Below are 23739 nucleotides of genomic sequence, written 5' to 3' on the forward strand. Positions count from 1 at the left end.
CCTGCATCCTGGGTTGGTGAGATGGAGGAAGAGGGGGGGGTGTCGGGAGTACGGATGGTGTTCTCACCGGTAGATATGGAGCAGGGGAGCATCGGGTGAGTCTCCTGTTTTAGTTTTTTTTCTGTCTGGGTTTAGAATTTGAGGGTATTACATGTTTTTATTTTATTCTTTCATGGGGTCTAATTTAACTTTTGTTAGTTTAAATGTAAGGGGTTTAAGGGATTTTGTTAAGAGGAGGGCGGTTTTTAGTTATTTGGAGGGTGTGGGGTTTGATTTTTGTTTTTTACAGGAGGTGGGGAGTGGAGGGGATGTTAGTAGGTTTAAGAGGGAGTGGGACAAGGGGGAGTCGGTTTGGGGTATTGGGGGGGGTGCACTCATCGGGGGTAGGGATTTTGTGTGGGCACAGGGAGGTAAAAGTGGAGGATTCTTTTGTGGTAATGCAGGGGAGGGTTATAGGGGTGGATGTCACGATAAGGGATTGTAAATTTAGATTAGTGGTGGTGTATGGGCCACAGGTGGTGGCAGACAGGAGGGAGATGGTGGACTGTCTGACGCCCCTGTGTGTCACAAATAGGAAATTAGTGATAGGGGGGGATTTTAATACAGATTAGGAATAGGGGGGGATAGCAGTGCAGGCGCCATTACCGGGCTAATGGCTTGCCATGGTCTGGTTGATGGTGGTCTGCACACTACTCCGAAAATGGCCGGTCCTACATGGCGCAACTCCAGGGGGGTTGAGCGGAGGCTCGACTATATTTTTGTACCCAGGTCTTTGGGTAAGTTGTCTGGGCGGCTGTTGCCTGTTTTCTTTTCGGATCACGACGGGGTGCTTCTGCAGGTGGGGTCGCCAGTCTGCCTCTTTGGTAGGGGGTACTGGAAGTTAGATCGGGATGTGCTGGAGGAGCAGGCTTTTGTTGACGGGTTTTATGGTTTCTTTTGGAGGCTTGAAGGCCTCCGGTCCATGTGCGAGGGGGTGTTAGAGTGGTGGGAATTAGTTAAGGTGAGGATTAGGGCTTTTATAATAGGGTATTGCAAGAGGAAAAAAAGGGAGGAGAGGAGGGAGGTGGATCGTATCCAAAGGTTAATTGAACTCGAGTACGAGGCAGGCAACCTCGGCGGGTCTTTTGACTGGGAGAGCTCCGCAACCCTAAAGGCGCAGCTCAGGGAGTTGCAGGAGCGGAAGGCTCGAGCTTTCCTGGAGCGTGCGCATAGTGGCTTTCTAGAACACAATGAGACTTGTTCTGCTATGTTCTTTAAGTCGGTTAGGGCCAGACAGAGTAGGAAGGTAATGCATGGCGTTAGGGAAGAAAATGGTAGTATAGTTAGAGAACCAGAGGATATGGTCAGGGTGACAACTGATCATTTCCAAGGTTTATTTAAGGAAAGGGAAATAGATGTAGAGCAGGGAAATGTGTTTTTAGAACACTTGTCCAGGCGGTTGCCGGAGGACATTAGAGAAGTGATGGAGGCCCAGATTTCACTAGAAGAGGTTGAGAGCACTCTTAGGAGGATGGGAAAAGGGAAGGTGCCTGGTGTTGGATGGGCTGCCGGCTGAGTTTTATCTCAAGTTTTGGGGTATACTTGGACCAGTGGTCCTCGAAGTCTTGAAGTCCCGGGGGGATCAATGGCTGTTGGTGTGCTGTCACTTTTATATAAGAAGGGGGAAGTAACAGACCTTGGCAACTGGCGGCCGTTGACCATGCTGTGTGTAGATTACAAGCTACTTGCAAAGGTTTTAGCAGACCGGTTGCGAACAGCCCTTCCCTACGTCGTCCATGAGGATCAGACGTGCGGGGTAGAGGGCCGCTCTATTAGATGGAACCTACAGTTAATCAGGGACTCCATCGCTTGGGTTGGGGTGCCCACTCTCGGCTCTCCTCTTTGTTCTGTACATGCAGCCTCTGGGGGCTGCCATTAGGGCAGACACAGGGGTGGAAGGCTTGTTGATCCCTGGAAGTGGTGGGCTGCGTGTTAAGATGACGCAGTACGCCGACGACACTTCCTTGCTGCTGTGCAAGGACTCGTGCCTGACAAGGTCCCTTGCCATCTTTGGGGATTTCATCCGAGCGACGGGAGCGGTTCTGAACCATGCAAAGTCTTCCTTCAAGTTTTTCGGAAGATGGCGCGGTAGAACGGATGTGCCCGGGGGGTTCTCTCTCTGTGAGGGGGCCCTGAGGATTCTCGGGGTCCATTTTGAGACCTCCGGCTCAGCGACGCTAAACTGGAACATGCGTATCGCAGTGGTACAGAGGAAGCTAGCAATGTGGAAGGCTAGGTATTTGTCTTTTATGGGCAAAGTCCTGGTCCTAAAGGTGGATGTGTTGCCGTCTCTTTTGTATTTGGCGTACATCTACCCATTGCCGGCTTGTCTGAGGAGGCCTCTAGTGAGGCTTGTGTTTCAGTTCATGTGGAGTGGCAGGTGCGAGTGGGTCGCCAGGGCACGCATGCTCTGTCCCATCGGGGAGGGAGGTAGGGGGGTACCACATTTCCCCCTCAAGCTGGATGCAATTTTTGTTTCTTTCTTGTTAACGGAGCTTGCTCATCCAGTGATACACCCGTCCGGTTACCTCCTGCGGGTGTTCTTCTCGTATCAGGCGAGAAGCGTAATGGTGTGGTCTAACACGGGTCCTCGGGCGGAACAGCTGCCGTGGCACTTTGGTCATGCGGCCAAGTGGCTGCGTGCGCACCCTGAGGTTGAAGTTGCCCGAGTAGGTTTAGATCACAGGCACCTGTACGAGGAGGTCAGAAAGGCAGGGAGTCCGGCGTCCTGTAGTGGGCATCTCGGAAGTGGTCTGGGAGGGAGTGCAGGCGCGGGGTCTGGACAACAGGCTCAAGGACCTGAATTGGTTGAGCCTCCATAAGTGCTTGCCGGTACGTTCCATCATGTACCGGTATAGTTTGGTGCAATCCCCCACCTGTCCAAGATCCTCTTGTGGCAGGGAGGAGACTGTGCGCCATGTCTTTTGGGACTGTGCCTTTGCCGGAGTAGTATGGGCTAGGGCACAGGTGTTTGTTAGGTTTGGTAAGGGGGGATTTTGTATTGACGTGGGCCAGGTTAGAGAGGTGTAGGGAGAGCGAGAGGGACGGATAGGGACAGGTTTCTGCTCTGGCTTCTCATGAGTCTCTTTAAACGGGGGCTGTGGGAAGCCAGGCAGAACATGGTGAAGACAGGGAGAGATTGGGGGGTGGAAGGGATAGTGAGGAGGGTGGAAGGAGATTTGAGGGGGAGGATGAAGAGGGAGGAGAGGAAGTGGGGGCGGCATGCTGCTCGGGAGAGGTGGAAGGGGGGTTTAGGGCTGAGTGTCATTTAGATTTGTAAGGGGATAGATTAGGGACGGTGTCATGCCTTAGTCTTAGTATTTTGTGTTTTCTTTAATTATTTGTTCAGGCCAGGGTGTGACATGGGGTTATTGTTTGTCTTATTGGGGTTTTTGTAGGCATTGGGATTGTGGTTGATTAGGGGTGTCTAGCATAGGCTTGGCTGCCTGAGGCGGTTCTCAATCTGGAGTCAGGTGATTCTCGTTGTCTCGGATTGGGAACCGTATTTAGGTAGCCTGAGTTTCACTTTGTATTTCGTGGGTGATTGTTCCTGTCTCTGTGTAGTTTCACCAGATAGGCTGTAATTAGGTTTCACGTTCCGTTTGTTGTTTTGTATTTATTAGTTATTTCATGTATCGTTCCGTTCATTCATTCATTAAAGAACATGAGTAACCACCACGCTGCATTTCGGTCCTCTCTTTCAACAAACGAAGAACACCGTTACAGAATCACCCACCCACTCGGACCGAGCAGCGTGGTAACAGGCAGGAAAAGCGAAAGGAGGAATGGACATGGGAAGACGTATTGGATGGCAAAGGTTGTTACACTTGGGAGGAGATACTGGCTGGAAGAGATCGCCTCCCATGGGAACAGGTGGAGGCACTGAGGAGAGCAGAGGCAGCCGGAGATAGGAGCCGACGATACGAGGGAACACGGTTGGCAAGGAAGCCCGAAAAGCAGCCCCAAAAAATTATTGGGGGGGGCTTACAGGGAGTATGGCTATGCCAGGTAGGAGACCTGCGCAAACTCCCTGTGCTTACCGGTGGGCTAGAGAGATTGGGCAGGCACCGTGTTATGCTATGGAGCGCACGGTGTTTCCAGGGCGGGTGCATAGCCCGGTGCGGTACATACCAGCCCTTCGTATTGGCCGGGCTAGAGTGGGCATCGAGCCAGGTAAGCTTGGGCAGGCTCGGTGCTCAAGAGCTCCAGTGCGCCTGCACGGTCCGGTCTATCCAGAGCCACCTCCACACACCAGTCCTCCGGTAGCAGCTCCCCGCACGTGTCCTCGCTCCAGTATCACCAGTGCCCGCACCACGCATCAGGCCTACAGTGCGCCTCGCTTCTCCTGCGCTGTCGGAGTCTCCCGCCTCTCCAGCGCTGTCGGAGCCTTTCTCCTCTCCTGCGCTACTGGAGTCTCCTGTCTGTTCAGCGCTATCAGAGCCTTCCTTCCCTCCTGCCTGTTCGAAGCAGCCTGAGTTGCCAGTCTGCAGGGAGCTGTCAGTATGCATGAAGCAGCCAGAGCTGTCAGTCTGCAAAGAGCTGTCAGTCTGCAAGGAGCTGTCAGTCTGCAAGGAGCAGCCAGAGCTGTCAGTCTGCAAAGAGCTGCCAGTCTGCAAGGAGCTGTCAGTCTGCAGGGTGCTGTCAGCCTGCATGGAGCAGTCAGAGCTGTCAGTCTGCATGAAGCAGCCAGAGATGTCAGTCTGCAAAGAGCTGCCAGTCTGCAAGGAGCTGTCAGCCTGCATGGAGCAGTCAGAGCTGTCAGTCTGCATGAAGCAGCCAGAGCTGTCAGTCTGCAAAGAGCTGCCAGTCTGCAAGGAGCTGTCAGTCTGCAGGGTGCTGTCAGCCTGCATGGAGCAGTCAGAGCTGTCAGTCTGCATGAAACAGCCAGAGCTGTCAGTCTGCAAAGAGCTGCCAGTCTGCAAGGAGCTGTCAGCCTGCATGGAGCAGTCAGAGCTGTCAGTCTGCAAGGAGCTGCCAGTCTGCAGGGAGCTGCCAGTCTGCAGGGTGCTGTCAGCCTGCATGGAGCAGTCAGAGCTGTCAGTCTGCATGAAGCAGCCAGAGCTGCCAGTCTGCAAAGAGCTGTCAGTCTGCAAGGAGCTGTCAGCCTGCATGGAGCAGTCAGAGATGTCAGTCTGCTTAGAGCAGCTAGATCCGCCAGTCAGCCATGATCTTCTAGATCTGCCAGTCAACCAGATTCTTCCAGATCAGCCTGTCAACCAGAATCTTCCAGATCTGCTAGTCAACCTGAATCTTCCAGATCCGCCAGCCAGCCAGGATCTACCGGAGCCTACTACCTACCTGAGCTTCATCTCAGTACTGGGCTTCCTCTCAGTATTGGGCTTCCTCTCAGTACTGGGCTTCCCCTCAGTACTGGGCTTCCCCTCAGTACTGGGCTTCCCATCAGTTCCGGGCTGCCCCTCAGTTCCGGGCTGCCCCTCAGTTCCGGGCTGCCCCTCAGTTCCGGGCTGCCCCTCAGTTCCGGGCTGCCCCTCAGTTCCGGGCTGCCCCTCAGTCCCGAGCTGCCCCTCAGTCCCGAGCTGCCCCTCAGTCCCGAGCTGCCCCTCAGTCCCGAGCTGCCCCTCAGTCCCGAGCTGCCCCTCAGTCCCGAGATGTCCCTCAGTCCCGAGATGTCCCTCAGTCACGAGCTGCTCCTCAGTTCTGTGGGGTTCTGGGTGAGGACTATTAGGCCATGGTCGGCGGCGAGGGTGGATTATCCCTGGACGCGAAGGGGAGGAACTATGACATTTATGGAGTGGGGTCCACGTCCCGAGCCGGAGCCGCCACCATGGACAGACGCCCACCCGGACCCTCCCTATGGTTTTGAGGTGCGTCCGGGAGTCCGCACCTTGGGGGGGGGGGGGTTCTGTCACGCCTTGGTCTTAGTATTTTGTGTTTTCTTTAATTATTTGTTCAGGCCAGGGTGTGACATGGGGTTATTGTTTGTCTTATTGGGGTTTTTGTAGGCATTGGGATTGTGGTTGATTAGGGGTGTGTCTAGTATAGGCTTGGCTGCCTGAGGCGGTTCTCAATCTGGAGTCAGGTGATTCTCGTTGTCTCGGATTGGGAACCGTATTTAGGTAGCCTGAGTTTCACTTTGTATTTCGTGGGTGATTGTTCCTGTCTCTGTGTAGTTTCACCAGATAGGCTGTAATTAGGTTTCACGTTCCGTTTGTTGTTTTGTATTTATTAGTTATTTCATGTATCGTTCCGTTCATTCATTCATTAAAGAACATGAGTAACCACCACGCTGCATTTCGGTCCTCTCTTTCAACAAACGAAGAACGCCGTTACAGACGGGGAGATAGGGAAAGGTAGTTTGTAGGGTGACGGGGAGGGAAGATGCTCCCCTGAGGTTTTGTTTGGTGTTTTTGTTTAGTTAAATTAAAATACCATTGTTGGAGTATGTATGAAAATTATGAGTTGTAAAGAATGAATGGTATTGAAGGTAATAATTTGTTTTTTTATAAAAAATAAAAAATAAATGGGGCTGGTTCGGTTTTTCACGTTACCGTTTATTGTTTTTGTATTGTTCGTTATTATCTTTATTAAAGATGTATCAAGATAACCACGCTGCATTTTGGTCCTGCTCTCTTTCGACGGAAGAAAACCGTAACATATACAGCATTTGCGAAGTCATCAAGAGCTATTGTTTCAATTCAACTAAAGATAAAACAATACCTATAGGCCTAGGGTTTCAAGCTTAAATCTTAATCTTAAAGTTAATAATGAATATGTTGGATGCACGTCTACATTTCAACCAAAATTAAGTTAAAGAATAGGACTAAATCAAACTACAATATAGATAAAATTTGACTTGATTTAGTCCTATTCTTTAAATTAGGTTTTTGGTTGATATGGAGACATGAATCCAACAATTAAAATACAAATTTGAGGACAAACTGGAATTAAAGTCAGACTAAGTCAGTAGGCACAAAATATACATCTACTTCAAAATGTTGGTATTTGGTTGTGTTGTCAACTTAATAACAAAATTCTATATGACTTGTAATACTATAAATAGCATAAAGTTATTAAGGCTAATGTAACAGTTTTTATTCAACCTTAAAATGAGTAACACATCCATGGCCACATTTTGAGTTGACTGCAACTATAAAAATCTTACTATGCAATCATAGAAAGCATGCATATCTCACAATATACATATGGAACAGCATTGATCACTTGTACTTTTGATGTAATCTCAACTACAATCTAGGTCATTTGGTTGTGCTATTAGATGACACACAGTGACAACACTAAGTTGTTGTATAAATACAAAATATCAGACATAGTTTTTTTCATTATAATTTGTTTGTGCTTTTAGATGGTTGAAAGCCTAGTGATAACACATTGGCTATATTTTTGAGTGGGTGAATAAAAGGTTGAAAAGTCATTGATCAACACCTCAACCAAAAATAACCCACATTTCCACATTGAAATGACTTGGCGTGCTCACTGGAAAGTCACTGACCTTATTATGAAAGAGAATTGTTGAGCACAAAAGATTCAAATGTGGGAATAATGTATTACTGGAGGCATGTTGGAGAGATTGCAGGGTTAATTTTATGAAAGGATGGGCCACATTAAAACACACACTCACCTGATAGTTTGTCGGTATCTAGGTTGCTGCAATGTATCAGAAAATAAATAGATGGGAAAAGAAAGAGTTCATTGAATTACAGACATTTCAAAGATGTTTGGTGTTTCATTTAAGTCCTGGAGAGGTTGTGTGCCTCGGGAATGCATGGACAGAATTTCGAATTCTACAGAGGGAAGCTTTCACCACTTCATGAAGCCGGGTGCCCCCCAATGTACTGTAAAACGTTCAGGAATTAATAGGTTCAATAAAAGAGAACAAGATTACTATGAGCTTTAAATAACGCTTCATTCACCTCACACTTTTCCACTTAGTGAGTGAAGCCTACAGGCTTTGATTAAAGAAATGTGATCTCCTCTCTGGTAATATCATTTCCATGGTATTTGAAATGGACTTTGTGGAACAATATTTTGAAATATTAAAGTCAGATTTTCCTAGGCTGAAATGTATGACTGGGCAGAAATGACCACATAAAAGTAGACCACCTAAAATGTTATATGAAACTGTCAAGAGGAGTAAAACAAGGTGTTCCACTATCGGTATATTTATTTATTGTGGCCATCGAAATATTATTTATTAAAATCTGATCCAACAATAATATCAAGGCTCTAGTTAATCCAGGGTTTAAAAACAAAGGTGTCATTCATTATATGCTGACAATTCATGTTCTCTTTAAAATCCGCAATTAGGATCCCTGCATAGCCTCAGAGGACCTAGGTAATTTTTCTAACCTCTCTGGAATACAACTGAAATATGATATGTACCATATTACATATTGGATCACATTTTAAAAAACAAAACAAAAACTTTAACATTACCTTGTAGTTTACAAATAAAATGGTATGATGGTGAAGTGGACATACTCGGTATTCATATCCCGAAAGAAGGAAATTATCTCACTATAATACAATACATACAGCAAAAAATATTCCACTTTATTTGGAAAGGCAAGCCAGACAAAATTAAATGAATATGACTTCAGAGGGCAGAAATGATTAAATATTAAAGCATTGGACATCTCACTAAAGGTTTCAGTCATACAAAAGCTATACTTAACTCCGAACTGGTTCGATACAACCTCTCACTTTCAAGGATTTGGAAATGAAATAATCTCCAGAATATCACTATTTTTAAAACAAGCCATAGAAAGCTGGTTGCAATTTCAGTTTAATCCACCAGAAAAGACAGCACAAATATTACAACAAATATTGTTTAAACTCAAATATACTAATTGATTAAAAAAAATACATTATTTTTGGCATGAAAGAAAAAAGGTATCATCTTTGAATTATATCATAAATATAACTGGTGGAGTTAAATCACACATGTAGTTAACAAAAACATATGGACATGTCTGCTCTATCCAAAATTACAAGCAACTGATTTCAGCATTACTACAAAAATAGAAGTGGAAGGGGGAGGAGGTAAGGAACTTGTCTGTCGGCCCTGCATTAAAGACCGAAATTGGTTAAAGAAAATTGTATTTAATAAAAAAGTACACCAGTATACCAGGGCCAACAAATATAAACGCAACATGCAACAATTTAAAATATTTTACTGCGTTACAGTTCATATGAGGAAATCAGACAATTTAAATAAATGAATGAGGCTCTAATCTATGGATTTCTATGGACTGCGAAGGTTGGGACTAAAACAGACAAACAAAAATAACTAATGTAAAATATACTGTGTCCGTAAAATGTATAAACTGGAAGTAGAAGCCTAAGTATTGTTGTCCATTAGTTTACTCCAATTAGGGGAAGGGTGGTAAGAGTTAGGGGAAAATAATGAAGAAAGAAAATATATAAAAAATATATACAGCATATATTTAAATCATGTTTTATGGGGGATTGGAAATGATGCATACAATTACATGTTATGCAGTGTTAGCCTAGTATGTGCATGTATAAAAGCATCTCACTTATACAGAGTGCTTCTTTGCTGGTATTTGAAAGACCTTTACTGGCTCTGCTTGGACGGCCAAATTAAGAGCAAAAGTTAAGTTGGTTAATGACTTGTGTAATTGGCATGTGCAACCTGCATTGCTCCTACTATCGTCCACTATCATTTATCAACATTAACGCAAAAATTCATTTTCAAAGCAACAAGCCGCAATGCCCTTTGTCACCTTTTAGCTGCCAATGTGTTTTCATTAGAAGAGTAACATTAGTTTGAAGTTGTACTAGTCGTATGTACGGGATACGCATTGTATACATCGTCCAATGAAATGCTTACTTGCAGGTTCCTTCTCGACAATGCAATAATAAGAAATAATAAAAGACAAGAATATGAATATAAAGTAAATGGCTCAGAATAATATAATATTTTTTTGGAGCATAAGTATAATACAGGAAGGCACAATTTAAAGTCCAATATTTACACACGTATTGGGTAAGGGGGGGTGATCTTCACTGTGGGGGGAAAATGCCCTTGCCATTCCGGAATTGTTTCATTACCATAATCATTAACATAATCTCAAAATTGTGTGTAGGACTTCTTCAGGCAATCTTGGTTTCCCTATTTGTTCATCTGAGCTGCAGGGACTTTGACGGACAAGCTAATTTCCCTAACAAGGGTTTTGTTGGACTTCAAATGCTATAATGTTGTGAAATTCTTCATGTTTGGGGAGCAAGTCGGTGGATGCTCAATTAATATACATTTCCATTCAACAGGCTTAAACAATGGAAAGGTCAACTTTTGCCACTTCAGGAGAGAAAACGGCTATGGAAAAGCTGGCTTTTAAAAGGATAGTTTGGGATTTTAAAACTTCATATTAGATGTGAGTGCAAAATTACAAGATTATGTTATAATACTGTTATTGCATCAAATGGTTGTTTTATAGAATAGAATAAGGATCTTAAAACACTCATCTGTGCGTGGTCTTCTGAATTGGGCCTCTGGAGCTTAATGCTGATTTACGATGCCTTTGGTGATAAAACTTAAAGACCGCATTCCATAGCATGAGTTGGTGTTTGTGTACTGGGAGGTACCAGGGTGGAGATGGCTCGGGTATGGATAATGATGAAGGGAACCTTGTTTTGGGGAACAGACCCTGGTTTCCACACAATGAGAACAGTCTTTACAGCAGATACTGTCCACTGTGAATGATTCATTTCTTTCATACGCATCCTAACCTTGTGACTCATTCCACACATCTGTTTATCATGAACATTCAGGAGGATGTGCATTGCTATAAAATTCTGTGGCTGAAATCAGCTTGTTGGGCTTTCAACTAATCATCTAAAGGTGGTTTGTCGACCAGCCATCATTATTGCATAGCACTCACATCATTCACTGGCGTGTGTGGTGTCACATGTTTTCCTTATTAATACGTTTTGAATAAAGTAATATCCTGATTGGTGATTGACTTTGTCTCGCCTCATTATTGATTAGAATTTCCACGATATAGATCACTGGTCACTAACCGGTCGATCACCAAATATTTCTGTAAAAAACACAATGATAAAGCCTTGAATTTTCCTATGTTCTTTATTTGTTTTGAGCTGTTGGCGGTAGGTGCACTTGATTCAGCAGCCCTAGCACCGGCAAGGCAAAGTATTCCCATTTTGAACAATTTCATGTGTCTGAAGGTAGAACTCCGCCCAGAGGGCAAATCAAGCGCACCTATAGCCCTACCGCTGGCCAATCAGATAGTTTAGATCATATGCTGTAAAAAGAAGCCTAGGACACAAAGTTGATAATGTGATATTTAGAAAGTTTTAAAACCAGGACTAGAGAGAGACTCAACGAATACAGCAAAGAGCTTCTGTTTTAGGAGTAAGTTTAAGTTGTTATTCAGCACTGTCAACACTTTGTTCAAAAGTTTTATAAGCCATAAAATGCGCATTCTCCCTACTCCCACACATGCTACAACCAGCAATGCAGCTGCAATAGATGAGTATAGCAAAGTGTTTTCAAATCAAAATCAAATCAAATTTTATTTGTCACATACAACAGGTTTCTTACAGTGAAATGCTTACTTACAAGCCCTTAACCAACAATGCAGTATTAAGAAAATACCTACAAAATTAAAGTTAAAAAAATGTAAGAGATAAGTAAAACAAATAATTATAGAGCAGCAGTAAATAACAATAGCGGGGCTATATACAGGGGGTACCGGTACAGAGTCAATGTGTCAACGTGCGGGGGCACCGGTGTCAAGGTAATTGAGATAATTATGTACATGCAGGTAGGGTTGTTAAAGTGGCTATGCATAGATAATAACAGAGAGTAGTAGCAGCGTGGGGGGGGGGATGCAAATGCAAATAGTCTGGGTAGCCATTTGATTAGCTGTTCAGGAGTCTTATGGCTTGGGGGTAGAAGCTGTTTAGAAGCCTCTTGGACCTAGACTTGGCGCTCCGGTACCACTTGCCGGGTGGCTGGAGTCTTTGACCATTTTTAGGACCTTTCTCTGACACCGCCTGGTATAGAGGTCCTGGATGGCAGGAAGCTTGGCCCCAGTGATGTACTGGTCCGTTCGCACTACCCTCTGTAGTGACTTGCAGTAGGAGGCTGAGCAGTTGCCATACCAGGCAGTGATGCAACCCGTCAGGATGCTCTCGAAAGGAGCAGCTGTGAAATCTTTTGAGGATCTGAGGACCCATGCCAAATATTTTTAGTCTCCTGAGGGGGAGACTGAGGGGGAGACTAATAGGTTTTGATAAGCTTGCGTTATTATTTGCAGCTTGTGCCTTTTTTAATATCAAGGAAAATGTAACTTTCTCTGGTCATAGGAGTAACAACATGAATTGGTGCATGAGGCCAAAATAATGCAGTGCGACTTTAGTTTCGCCATCAGCTGGAAGACTGATTCACCTTTTCTCAGCAGAGGGAAGGAGAGAGGCGGGATGGTGAGTCGGGTGAGAGGCTGACCATCACTCCAGTAAAAAAAAGCAAATGATTATGCTCACTCAGCTGTGCCTCACAAGTACAACAAGTGACCTATTACCAGTGTGATCATATACTGTAGCTACCTGTACATTAAAAAAATATATAATTTCTAAATTGTCTGAGAAGAACATTGGCAGGGCCTATTGCCTACTGAGCAAACCTCATTGCTACAGAACAGTTTTTAATTGGTGCATAGGCTTACGCTTTTTAAGTCATGTTAAAAATGAAAAATAAATCAGTGGGTCGTATTTAAATAGCCTCTTGTTTCTCATTCGCCACCATCTACTCTGTTGCTTAGTTCTGCAAAATGCTACATCAAGTATACAAGAAATGTGCATGTTGATGAATTGGACATGCCTGTGCTATGTTTCGCTATAAATCAAATCAATGTTGCACACCATTAGGCTAGGGCGGTATACCTTATATATACCGTATACCAGGGCAATTTTAAATACCCACGGGATAATTTTAATAACGCTAAAAAAATACATCTTTGCTTCCTGACGATCCACTGTTGTGCATCGCAAGAGAGGTGATCAAGTTACAATTGATATTCACTACTGATGTTTGCCAGCTATCTTATAACTTGTAAGTTTAACTGAGTGCTTAATACATTTTATCCAGTTCAGGGCCCCAGCTATGAATTTGGTTTGCTTAGTGTCTAGCTTGCAAGATCAATATTGTTGAACATAATATAGTCTACAGGCATGTCAAAGTTCCAGAGTGAGATCTCTGCTAGTTTTAATGTTGTTTTTTTATACAGAGAATGTAAGCAATCACAACCCTCCATTTACTTGTATCATTACACATCCTGCAAATCACCAGCAGAGGGCGACCATTTTGAAGCCATTTTCACATTCACTCTGTTGGTAATGCTTACAAATTTGATTATAACTCCTAAAGTAGAAGAGATCCCACTCTGGAACATTGATATTCCCTCCAAGTATATTATGCTCAACAATATGAAAAATGTGCCAAATCTAAAATGGTATATTTTCAATATTCATATATTAATGTAAGGAAATACTACTCATATTATAGAGCAAGCGGTAAAGCGTAATATGAAACCAAATGTTGCTTTTTAGTTCCTACAGATGATACATTATGGTGTCTTAAAGGAGGCCTCGGTAAGGCCAAAATGTCACAAATACTCCAGCCTCTATTTCTCAATTATGCTTTAAGATACAAATGTAAAATACATGTCAACAATCCTTCCTCCTACTAAAGGACCCTTCTATGGATTAAATGTCGTGAAAATCCCCCCCAAAATCATTGTCTTGTTTTGTTCTAGTTTCATGAGGAATCACAGAGAGGGAACATACTTATTCTGCCGCCCATCTATGGAGTAGAAGAGCTCCTGCAACTCCTCAGTGGTGAGAATCCCGTCTGCGAAATAAGCATTGAACTCATCAAACGACAGTTTTCCATCATCTGAAAGACAACACAAGACCACAGTTTATGCATCAACGACTGAGACACATGGCCATAAGAAATCATACTAGGGTTCAAATACTATTTGCGGTCTTTCAAATGCTATGAGCGTTTGATTCGGCATACCTGTGCCAGATGTTTGGAGTTTGAACTTTTGGGACAATTCCATTTTTGTCCATCCATTATTATTGTCCATCCATTATTATTTGATAGAAAACAAATATTACTTGAACCCGGGTCTGGACGAAATAGAGCTGGCCTACATATAATAGCTTAAATGGTTATGTCCCAAATGGCACCCTGTTCCCTACATAGTGCACTACTTTTGAGAGCTTAGTTGTCTGATTTGTGATGAACATGTTCCTGGTGTTAAGCTGCCGCTTGGCAGGAGGACTAGACAGACAAACGTTGGAGCTGGAGTCAGCAGCTGGCTAGCCAGACTGGGCGTACTGACGGACAGAAGGAAGTCATCAGCAGATTTATAACACTTTGTGTGTATCCTAAACGACACTCCATTTACTATATAGTGCACTACTTTTGACCAGGGCCCATAAAGCTCTGGTCAAAAGTAGTGTACTATCAATGCGTAAAATGGTCTGTTTCCGAGTGTGTACATGCAAGGGAGAATATCTTTAATGATAAGTAGTAGAAGCTCAGTATTGAGAAGTCAGAATAAAAGCAGAGCTGGACCACTCTTGATTAGTTGGCTCTGGAAGGTCATGGATCTTTACACATGCTATTAGCCCCTAACACCTTGTCTATTGTACTCATATAACGCCCCAATTAATCTCAGCAGGCAATCTACTCCAAACATGTATTGAGTAGGTATATAACATAGTTCTTACATTTTAAAAATGTCTTAAGAATGATAGACTATAAAGTTAATGGAGCCTATATTCATACAATCATCAATTAAAGATCCAATATCTAATCAAACTTCAATTCAAATGTTATTTGAAGTGCATTTAAAATAGCAACTCACTTAAAACAATAAAATGAAAAAACAAGCACGGCAATAAAAGAGATCAAATGTTATCAAAGAACATAAAACACAAAAGCCGTCATTGATTAAAGGCCAAGCTAAAAAGGCCGGTTGACAATTGGGATTAACATAACAAAAATGTATAATAAATTGTAGAACAAATGATGATACTGATATAAAATAAACACAAACTATTTAAGAAATAAACATGAGAAATGCATGAGTTTCCATTTGCTGGACCAACAAGCACCTCACAACAGAACAACCGTGTTACTATGCCTGGTGTTAGCTCTACATCTGGTTGAATGAGTGGTAGACCAATCTGTCTGTCAGTGGCGAACCACGTGGTAAGTACATATGATGAGCGAAAACGTATACTTTGATCAGTGCATATAACCTCTCACAGCATCCCTACCTTATCATTTTGTTCAGTCAGCTGTACAATGGTGAAATCCTTGTTTAGATACATGAATGTGAAGACACTATACAGATCATGCCGATCTTCACTTCCTTATGACAAACGTCATCGCTCTCATGACTGCCTGCTAACAAGTTTGTAATATTACGTCAGTTGGCCAGACCCTGCTCTTAACCTCTTGGGCAGTTAAATCATTTCTCATTAAATTAACTGAGATGCTGTGATTGTTGGTCTTCTGTTTACCGATGAAATCACTGAAATGGAAAGCATCAGAAACTATATACTGGACCATAGTCCAAAAAGCATTTCTTCAAGAGGTTAGGTAGGGGCATATTTGGTGTGCAATACTGTTTTCCATACAACCTTGCAAAGCTCTCACAGAACTTTTGCAAGGCTTTGACAAAATGGGTTCAGAAATCATAACGGGCATCCTCTACAAGTCCTTTAAGAGCGAATAAGGAGTAAACGCATGTCAACATTTTTCATTCTTGTGCATTGAAATGAGAAAATCCTGAAGAGATTTTAGCGGGTACTTGGCACATGCCTGCAGGTGCTTTCAGTTCATCATCTTTAAGCTGAGTATGTGTTTGTATTCCATCTTCAAGCACACCAATATTCTTCCAGACTGTAAAAACGTGTTTTGCTGTCCCAGTAAAAGAATATGCATTGACAAAACCGACATGTGCGCAACTATGGGGCAAAATAGACATGGTTGGCTTAGACTGTTAACAACATGTAAACTATATTTAGTCTCCCATGTTTATTGAAAACATAAATACATTTGCACAATGAGCACTTGTCTCTCAAATACATTGTTAGAGTTGTTGGTTATCTAGCTAGTGAATTCTTGCCACATTAGCATTGACATGAAATCAGCCAAAACACCTCAGAACAAGATGAAACTATCTGAAAAAAAATCACATAGTGTTTCCCCACATGGCAGTTTGTCATTATTGGTAGCTATCTGGCAATCCTGTATCACAACAACTCACAGACTTCTGCCCCATTGTAGTGCAAGCATCTTTTCCATGACATTGTCAGCTAACCCATCTATAGGGTCCACTACAGCCATGTCTATGGGCATGAAATATGGCAATTTAAATAGCTCTCTGCCTTGATCTTCACCTGTGTCCAAATACTCCCTTGCATTTTGTGAACTTCATTCTGACGTTGTTGTCCATCTAGTGCATGATGGAATAATCTGCTTTTCATCCCATTTCCATGGAAATGGTTCTAGGCATTTGTTGCAACTTGTGTGAGCCTGACCTGAATCTGTGTTGTTGGAACAGATAAAAGATTGTGAAGAAATCCTAAGTAGGCTACATGAAAGTTAGAAACATCACACCAACAAAAAACATTTCTAATAAAAGTTTCTAATAGAATGACATCGAAAATAAACAGGGGCCAACTTTATAAACAGTTATGATATGTTATCGATGTACTCTAGCTTTGAGCGAAGTCTTGTGGATCTGTGCACCTAGAGCCAAAGATGGTGGATAAATGAAGATGCCTTACTCAGCCCGTTTACCATTGAAAAAAAGTGTCACAGTTCCGGTCTACTTAATTAAGGGGTGACTCTCCTATAGATATTACATTTTTGTCATTTGGCAGATTAACGTATACACTAGGAGTCAGGAAGCAGGTGCAGAAGGTACGTTTAAAGAGAATAAGCAGATAAACAAAACAGGAGACGCGTACTGAAAGTGAACAAAAAGCACATACTGCATGAAGACCAAGGCTTCCCCTAAATAAAGGGGAAGTAATCAAGGTAATGATGAAGGCAGGTGTGCATAACGATGGGGAGCAGGTGTGCTTGATGATGGTTGCCAGGTATGCGTAATGTAGGTTGCTAGGACCGGTGGTTAGTAGACTGGCGACGTCGAGCGCCGGAGTGAGGGAACGGGAGTGGGCGTAACACAAATGCTCTTATCCAGAGCAACTTACAGCAGCAATTAGGGTTAAGTGCCTTGCTCAAGGGCACGTCAACAGATTTTTCACCTTTCGGTTACTGGCACAACACTCTTAACTGCTAGGCTACCTGCCGCCCCGCGATAGCAGCTTGGTCTGTTCTACTTGTATATGAACCAGAATTTATTTGCCAGTGAGATGTCTCGATTCCTCTTCCGTCTAACTTGTATCATAGAGGCAGCAGTCCAAATTCAAAGTAGACAGCCCTCGGCCCTAAGCCCCCAGCCCTTGAATGACGTATTAAATCGTCACATCCGAATGTACCTTAAATGTCCCTGGCCCAAGCGAGGGAGAGTGATGATCAGAGAGGCAACGTCCTTGGTGGAAATCTTGAAGTTGAGTTTAAAAACAACCAGCTATTCATGTACCTAGCAAGCTAACGTGGCTAGCTAGCTACACTTACCCATAGTTCTATAGTTTGGTCATTTATTTCAATACATTTCCGAATTCACAAATGTTAATGAAGCTAGCTACGTTTTATAGGCTCCTCACTACGAGATTAAGCCAATTTGCCAACACTAAAATCAACTAAAATCAATGTCGAAATATAAACAGTACCAGTCAAAAGTTTGGACACACGTACTCACTCCAGGGTTTTTCTTTATTTTTGACAATTTTCTACATGGTAGAATAATAGTGAAGACTTCTGATCTATGAAATAACACATATGACGGTTATTTTATCAAATCAATTAACTATGTTTAATTATTACGTGATTAATTATGTGACAATTAACTCATTAGCAATCTTAGCACAACGGAAAAAATGTGTTTAATGAGTTACCGTTTCCTGAATTAACTCAAAAATATCAGAATATTTCATCATATTAGTCATCCATTAAATATTATTACATCATATCAGTCTCAATCTGAACGTCGTTGACTTCAAATCTGCACGAACCCTAGTCTAAATGATGATTCAGCGATACACAAATTGGTGTAAACATCTCAAGACATCAGTTAAAGCTTGGTTGCAAATTGGTCTTCCAAATGGACAATGGCCCCAAGCATACATCCAAAGTTGTGGCAAAATGGTTTAAGGACAACAAAGTCAAGGTATTGAAGTGGCCATCACAAAGCCCTGACCTTATACCTATAGAAAATGTGTGGGTAGAACTGAAAAAGCTTGTTCGAGCAAGGAGGCCTACAAACCTGACTCAGTTACAGCAGCTCTGTCAGCAGGAATGGGCCAAAATTCACCCAACTTATTGTGGGAAGCTTGTGGAGGGTTACCCGAAAGTTTGACCCACGTTAAAGAATTTAAAGGCAATGTCAACTTCTGACCCACTAGGAATGTGATGAAAGAAATAAAAGCTGAAATAGATAATTCACTCTGCTATTATTCTGACATTTCATATTCTTAAAATAAAGTGGTGATCCTAACTGACTTGGCTCATTCATCCCCCCTCTGTAACTATTCCCCAGGTCGTTGCTGCAAATGAGAACGTGTTCTCAGTCAACTTACCTGGTAAAATAGCGGATAAATAAATAAATAAAATGACTTGGAATTTTTACTATAATTAGAATCTCCCCTTTCTATAGAGTTCAGATGCTACTGACATTTTTTTTTAAATGCAAAAAAAACCCATCTCTCTAGCTCAAACTGACGTATTTTGATGGGAAGTTTTGTATTATGTTAAATACCGGTCATGTCTCAAGCTAGACACATTGGCAGTCAGGATCTTTAGTCTCCACTGAGTGTTGTTAACACCCCATGGTTCCCCTTATCCAGCAGTCGGTGAAAAAAACCTGTGTTCAGAGATAAAACACCTAAGTTCTTCAAACTGGCATGGAAGTGGCTAGAGTCTTAAGAGGTGTCAGGATAATTAGGAGTCTGAAACTAGGGTATTTGGTGCAGTGTATATAGGGAATAGGGTGTCATTTGGGACGGAGAGCCCTGCACGGGCATGAATTTTAAGCCTGAGCCCTAACCATACCCGCGACATTCAGGCCCGATTGCTTCTGCCAAATTTAAAACCCAGACCTGCCGGAAACCCAAAATCTGAAATAAATTCCTTAGTTAGTAAAAACCATTAGATGCTCTTCTCTGTCTGCCACTCGCTCCCTGCGCGCAGGCATAACAATGGCTTGGGCTGCTCTCCTCAATGAGACACGAGAAAGCTGTGGGCTACTTTGACACTCTAAACTCTGACGAAACTCAAGGAACATTATTATTTTCTGTGAAATAGTCCTGTCTTATATTTGATGAGGTCGAAGCGCTTCATATCTTAATCAGATATGACTGTACTGTGTAGCAGAGCACAAGCAAATGGCTCAGATTCAAAATGTTAGTGATCCCCAACCAAACTCTAGTTGAGTTTCATTTTTAATTGAACCTTTATTTAACTAGGCAAGTCTGTTATGAACAAATTCTTATTTACAATGAAGGCCTAGGAAGAGTGGGTTAACTGCATTGTTCAGGGGCAGAACAACAGATTTTTACCTAGTCAGCTTGGGGATTCGATCTAGAAACCTTTCGGTTACTGGCCCAACACTCTGACCACTAGGCTACCTGCCGATGAAAAAAAACAGGCCCTACCCGTTCCTAACCCGATGTATAATGTCGGGGCCCGTCGGGTTCAGGTTGGATAGCAGAGCTCTATTGGGATGCAGCCTTTGGCTCGAGTTCTCAGCTCTAGCCTAAGACACAAAGTAAGGCGCTTTGAAAGGGCAAACCATGTCAAAATACTCAAAAAGAACTCAGAGCTACTTCCCAGCGAACTTCCCAAATAGTCAGGCCAATCTGGCCACATTGCGCACAACAAAGTAGCAATGATTATAATTAAATATGCCAGAAGTTCCAGACGAATGATTCTGCTCAATTCAAGGGCAAATTTGAGGACCATCTGTTCGCCGGGCTCCGTGGCACACCTCATGGCGGTTCTGAATTTGTAATGTGCTGGGTGGGAGGATGATGCAAGGCCGTTGCCGCCACCTCCTCTGACTTAAAATACTGTAGCTAACGACAACCCAACCAAATGGCTATTATCCTTTTAAAATATGTGACAAACAGAATTGAAGTCAATGTTTACAACTTTGTTCTGGTAACAGGAAAAGGCCAATTTTGACAAAATGAAAGGGTACTTCGTTTAACTAGGTCCTATATGATGCAGTCAATGGCTTTGTTCAGAATTGTGGCTCATTGATAAGATAAAATCAGGCAAAGCCTATAATACGGCTGAAATCTCCAAGGAATATTCTTCCACAAAATCTGAGTTTTTAGGAAATAGAAGTAGATATGCAGTAAACTTGGTACAATATGTTGATGCTTTATCTAGAAACAATGGGAGGCCGTCTGCACTCTTCTATAGTCCTTATTTCAAAAATAATGTCAACACAGGTTTCAAAAACAGGATGAAGGAAAGGATAGATACTAGATCTAGTTCATGTTGTACAGATCCCGATATAGATGTGTGCCTTCAACATCTGACTGTGCCCTTCTTTCATTGAAGACCTCTCATGTCTTGCCGTCCAGCCACTATATTTGATGCATTGCTCTTTGGCAGCCCAATGGTGACTACTGGGAGCTCACTTTTTTTGACAGCTCTAGGTGGAAATGTTGTCCTCGTATAAACCAGGATGACTTAGAAGAGCACACTATTTCCATGTTTTCGGCTTATTTCATCTATTAGTATGGAGGGGTCAGACAGAAGGAAGAGCGATTGAGTAGCCTGCTGTGGGATTAAAGTACTTATGGGAATTTACCTTGATTAGAAGAGAATAACAGCATGAACCAGTTCAAATCCCCAGTGACTGGATCTGTGACTCAATAATCAGCTAGGCCTATTGACATGCACTCTGCCCCAAATTGCAGTCTTCCCAAATAGGCATAGGCCTACAAGCTTGTGATTTGAAACAATCCACTGCTATTTAAAAAAAAAAGAAGCCAATGGTCATCAATTCTGTGAAGTCATGCTCTCTGGTGAAGTATTTGTAATGATTTTAATCATTTTGGTCTAGACAGGAGAAATTATATAATTTTGTCAAATGCATTTCCATTTACTTCCCTATTGGACCCACCGCTATGCCATTTCTCTGCTGTTCTATTGGTTTTCATATGAACTTTTTTCTGTTGTCCAGAAGCCAAAAGCACAATCCTACTCATATTAGAAAAACATCCTAGTTGTTGCACCTTAAATTCCACTCCTTTCTAAGTTTCTAACAGAGATTTGTTATCTCTGTCACATATGGAACCGCTATCAGGTGCGCTGTTTAGAATGGTGTTCTCCCACAAATTGCATTTTGGCAAATGTCTGAAAATTAGGTTTAATTGGCTGCTTCATTACAATTTGCATGTTCTGTTAAGATGCATTTGTAACGGTTTCCTTTAGGTGAAGGAGAGGCGGACCAAAACGCAGCGTGGTGGTTATTCATGTTTTTTAATAAAGACACTAGACATGAATAAACTAACAAAAACAATAAACATGGAAAAACCAAACCAGCCCTATCTGGTACAAAACACAGAGACAGGAACAATCACCCACAAACACACAGTGAAACCCAGGCTACCTAAATATGGTTCCCAATCAGAGACAATGACTAACACCTGCCTCTGATTGACAACCATAGACATCCAACATAGAATGCCCACTCAGATCACACCCTGACCAACCAAAACATAGAAACATACAAAGCAAACTATGGTCAGGGTGTGACAGCATTACCATAATCTAAATGTGATTTATGTCATTCTGACATTCTGAGAACCGTGGATGAATGCCCTAATGTGCTTTGCACCCAATGCATATGGGTCCAGGTAAATTCAAATCTTCCCGGTCACGTTGTATAGTGCCACATTGTCCTAACGGAAACAATGTCATCTATATATACTTTATCAGTATATTGCTGTACTGACAAATATACAACAATATATTAAGCAATATATTGAAATACACTGAGTATACCAGACATTAGGAACACATTCATAATATTGAGTTGCACCCCTACCTTTTGCCATCAGATCAAACTCAAATTGGTCGGGGCATGGACTCTACAAGGTGTCGAAAGTGTTCCACAGTGATGCTGACCGATGTTGGATAAAGACCTGACCGCACTGGAAGTTATAGACCTGTAAACCTTCGTAATGTGGATGGAAAGATATTATCTTAAGATTATTGCCTCTAGACTTGTCACGTTCTGACCTTTATTTCCTGTGTTCTGTATTTAGTTAGTATGGTCAGGGCGTGAGTTGGGTGGGCAGTCTATGTTTGATTTTCTATGATTTGGGGTTTTCTATGTTTCGGCCTAGTATGGTTCTCAATCAGAGGCAGGTGTCATTAGTTGTCTCTGATTGAGAATCATACTTAGGTAGCCTGGGTGTCACTGTGTGTTTGTGGGTGATTGTTCCTGTCTTTGTACCAGATGGGACTGTTTTAGGTTTTCTCACATTTGTTGTTTTTGTTAGTTATCTCATGTGTAGTTTCTTTATAAATTAAAGAATATGAATAACCACCACGCTGCGCTTTGGTCCACCTCTCCTTCAGATAAAGAAAACTATTCCAGATATCATCCACTCTGACCAGGTTGGCTTTGGGAACTTAAGTGATAGCTTCAGACGTTTGTGGCTGAATAAATCTGGATCCTGCCTTGGTTTTTCAAGTTTGTCCTCAGTAGATTAGGTTTGGTTCTGGGTTTATGTGTCCTGTTTTTCAGGTCCTTTGACAGCTGTACAGACTAATGGAATGATTTCACAAATTGTTTATTTATCTAGATCTACAAAACTGGAGGACCCTCTCTCTCCTTTGCTGTTTTTGATAGCGATAGAACCTCTGGCGATATCTATAAGGTTGAAACCCAGAGATTCAACAAGTATATAGGGGAGAGGAATACAAATAGTTCTTAAAAGCTGATGACATTGTTGCTGATTAAAAACTCCATGTCATTGATCCAACCACTGCTCAAAACTTGGAGATACGTTCTGTTATTTCCAGATACAAGGCTAATTGGCATAGATCTGAGGCTATGCCAGTCTCTACAATACTCCCGTCAGCTATGGTTAACCCCTTTTGATTGCAAGTGTATGCATTCGGGTATGAATTATCTGGGGATTGTGTTGACATTCGAGTTAGATAAGATAGTGGATATCAAAATGCTTCCAGTCCTCCAATAAAGGAAACAAAACATTGACAAGTGGAAGTTGTTAAATCCAAGTTTATGGGGGGGAACTTTTATTCAATTAAAATGATGGTTACTCATAACTTTAATTATATTTAAATGATGCTACTGATATGCATTCCATCATACATTTTTAAGCAGTAGAATTGCATTATTAAAGAGCAACTGAAAGCACAGACTCCGCATGTGTTTCTTTGGTTGCTAATGAAGAAAAATGAGATTTCAGTCTTGGCGTTGTGGTTTGATGTGGTAGTTACTGATGTGTCTCCCATGAGTCACCATAGGAACAATGGCAGTATCA

General features: G+C 42.4%; 1 protein-coding gene across 4 annotated transcripts in view; it reads right to left on the minus strand.

Moving 5' to 3' along the window:
• Positions 1–23739, minus strand: part of LOC109897859 (N-terminal EF-hand calcium-binding protein 1-like) — a 60905-nt gene that overhangs the window by 21051 nt on the left and 16115 nt on the right. For 3 of the 4 annotated variants that reach the window (XM_020492603.2, XM_020492515.2, XM_031826985.1), the window contains exons 3-4: positions 13849–13957; positions 7640–7665 (exon numbers count right to left, since the gene is read on the minus strand). In XM_020492603.2, the coding sequence (XP_020348192.1) occupies positions 7640–7665; positions 13849–13957 (135 nt within the window). Of the gene's footprint in view, positions 1–7639; positions 7666–13848; positions 13958–22271; positions 22503–23739 lie in introns of those variants that run through there. The other variant, XM_031826991.1, reaches the window with a different exon arrangement.

The sequence above is a fragment of the Oncorhynchus kisutch genome, linkage group LG1, assembly GCF_002021735.2.
Source record: "Oncorhynchus kisutch isolate 150728-3 linkage group LG1, Okis_V2, whole genome shotgun sequence".
Classification (NCBI taxonomy): Eukaryota; Metazoa; Chordata; class Actinopteri; order Salmoniformes; family Salmonidae; genus Oncorhynchus; species Oncorhynchus kisutch.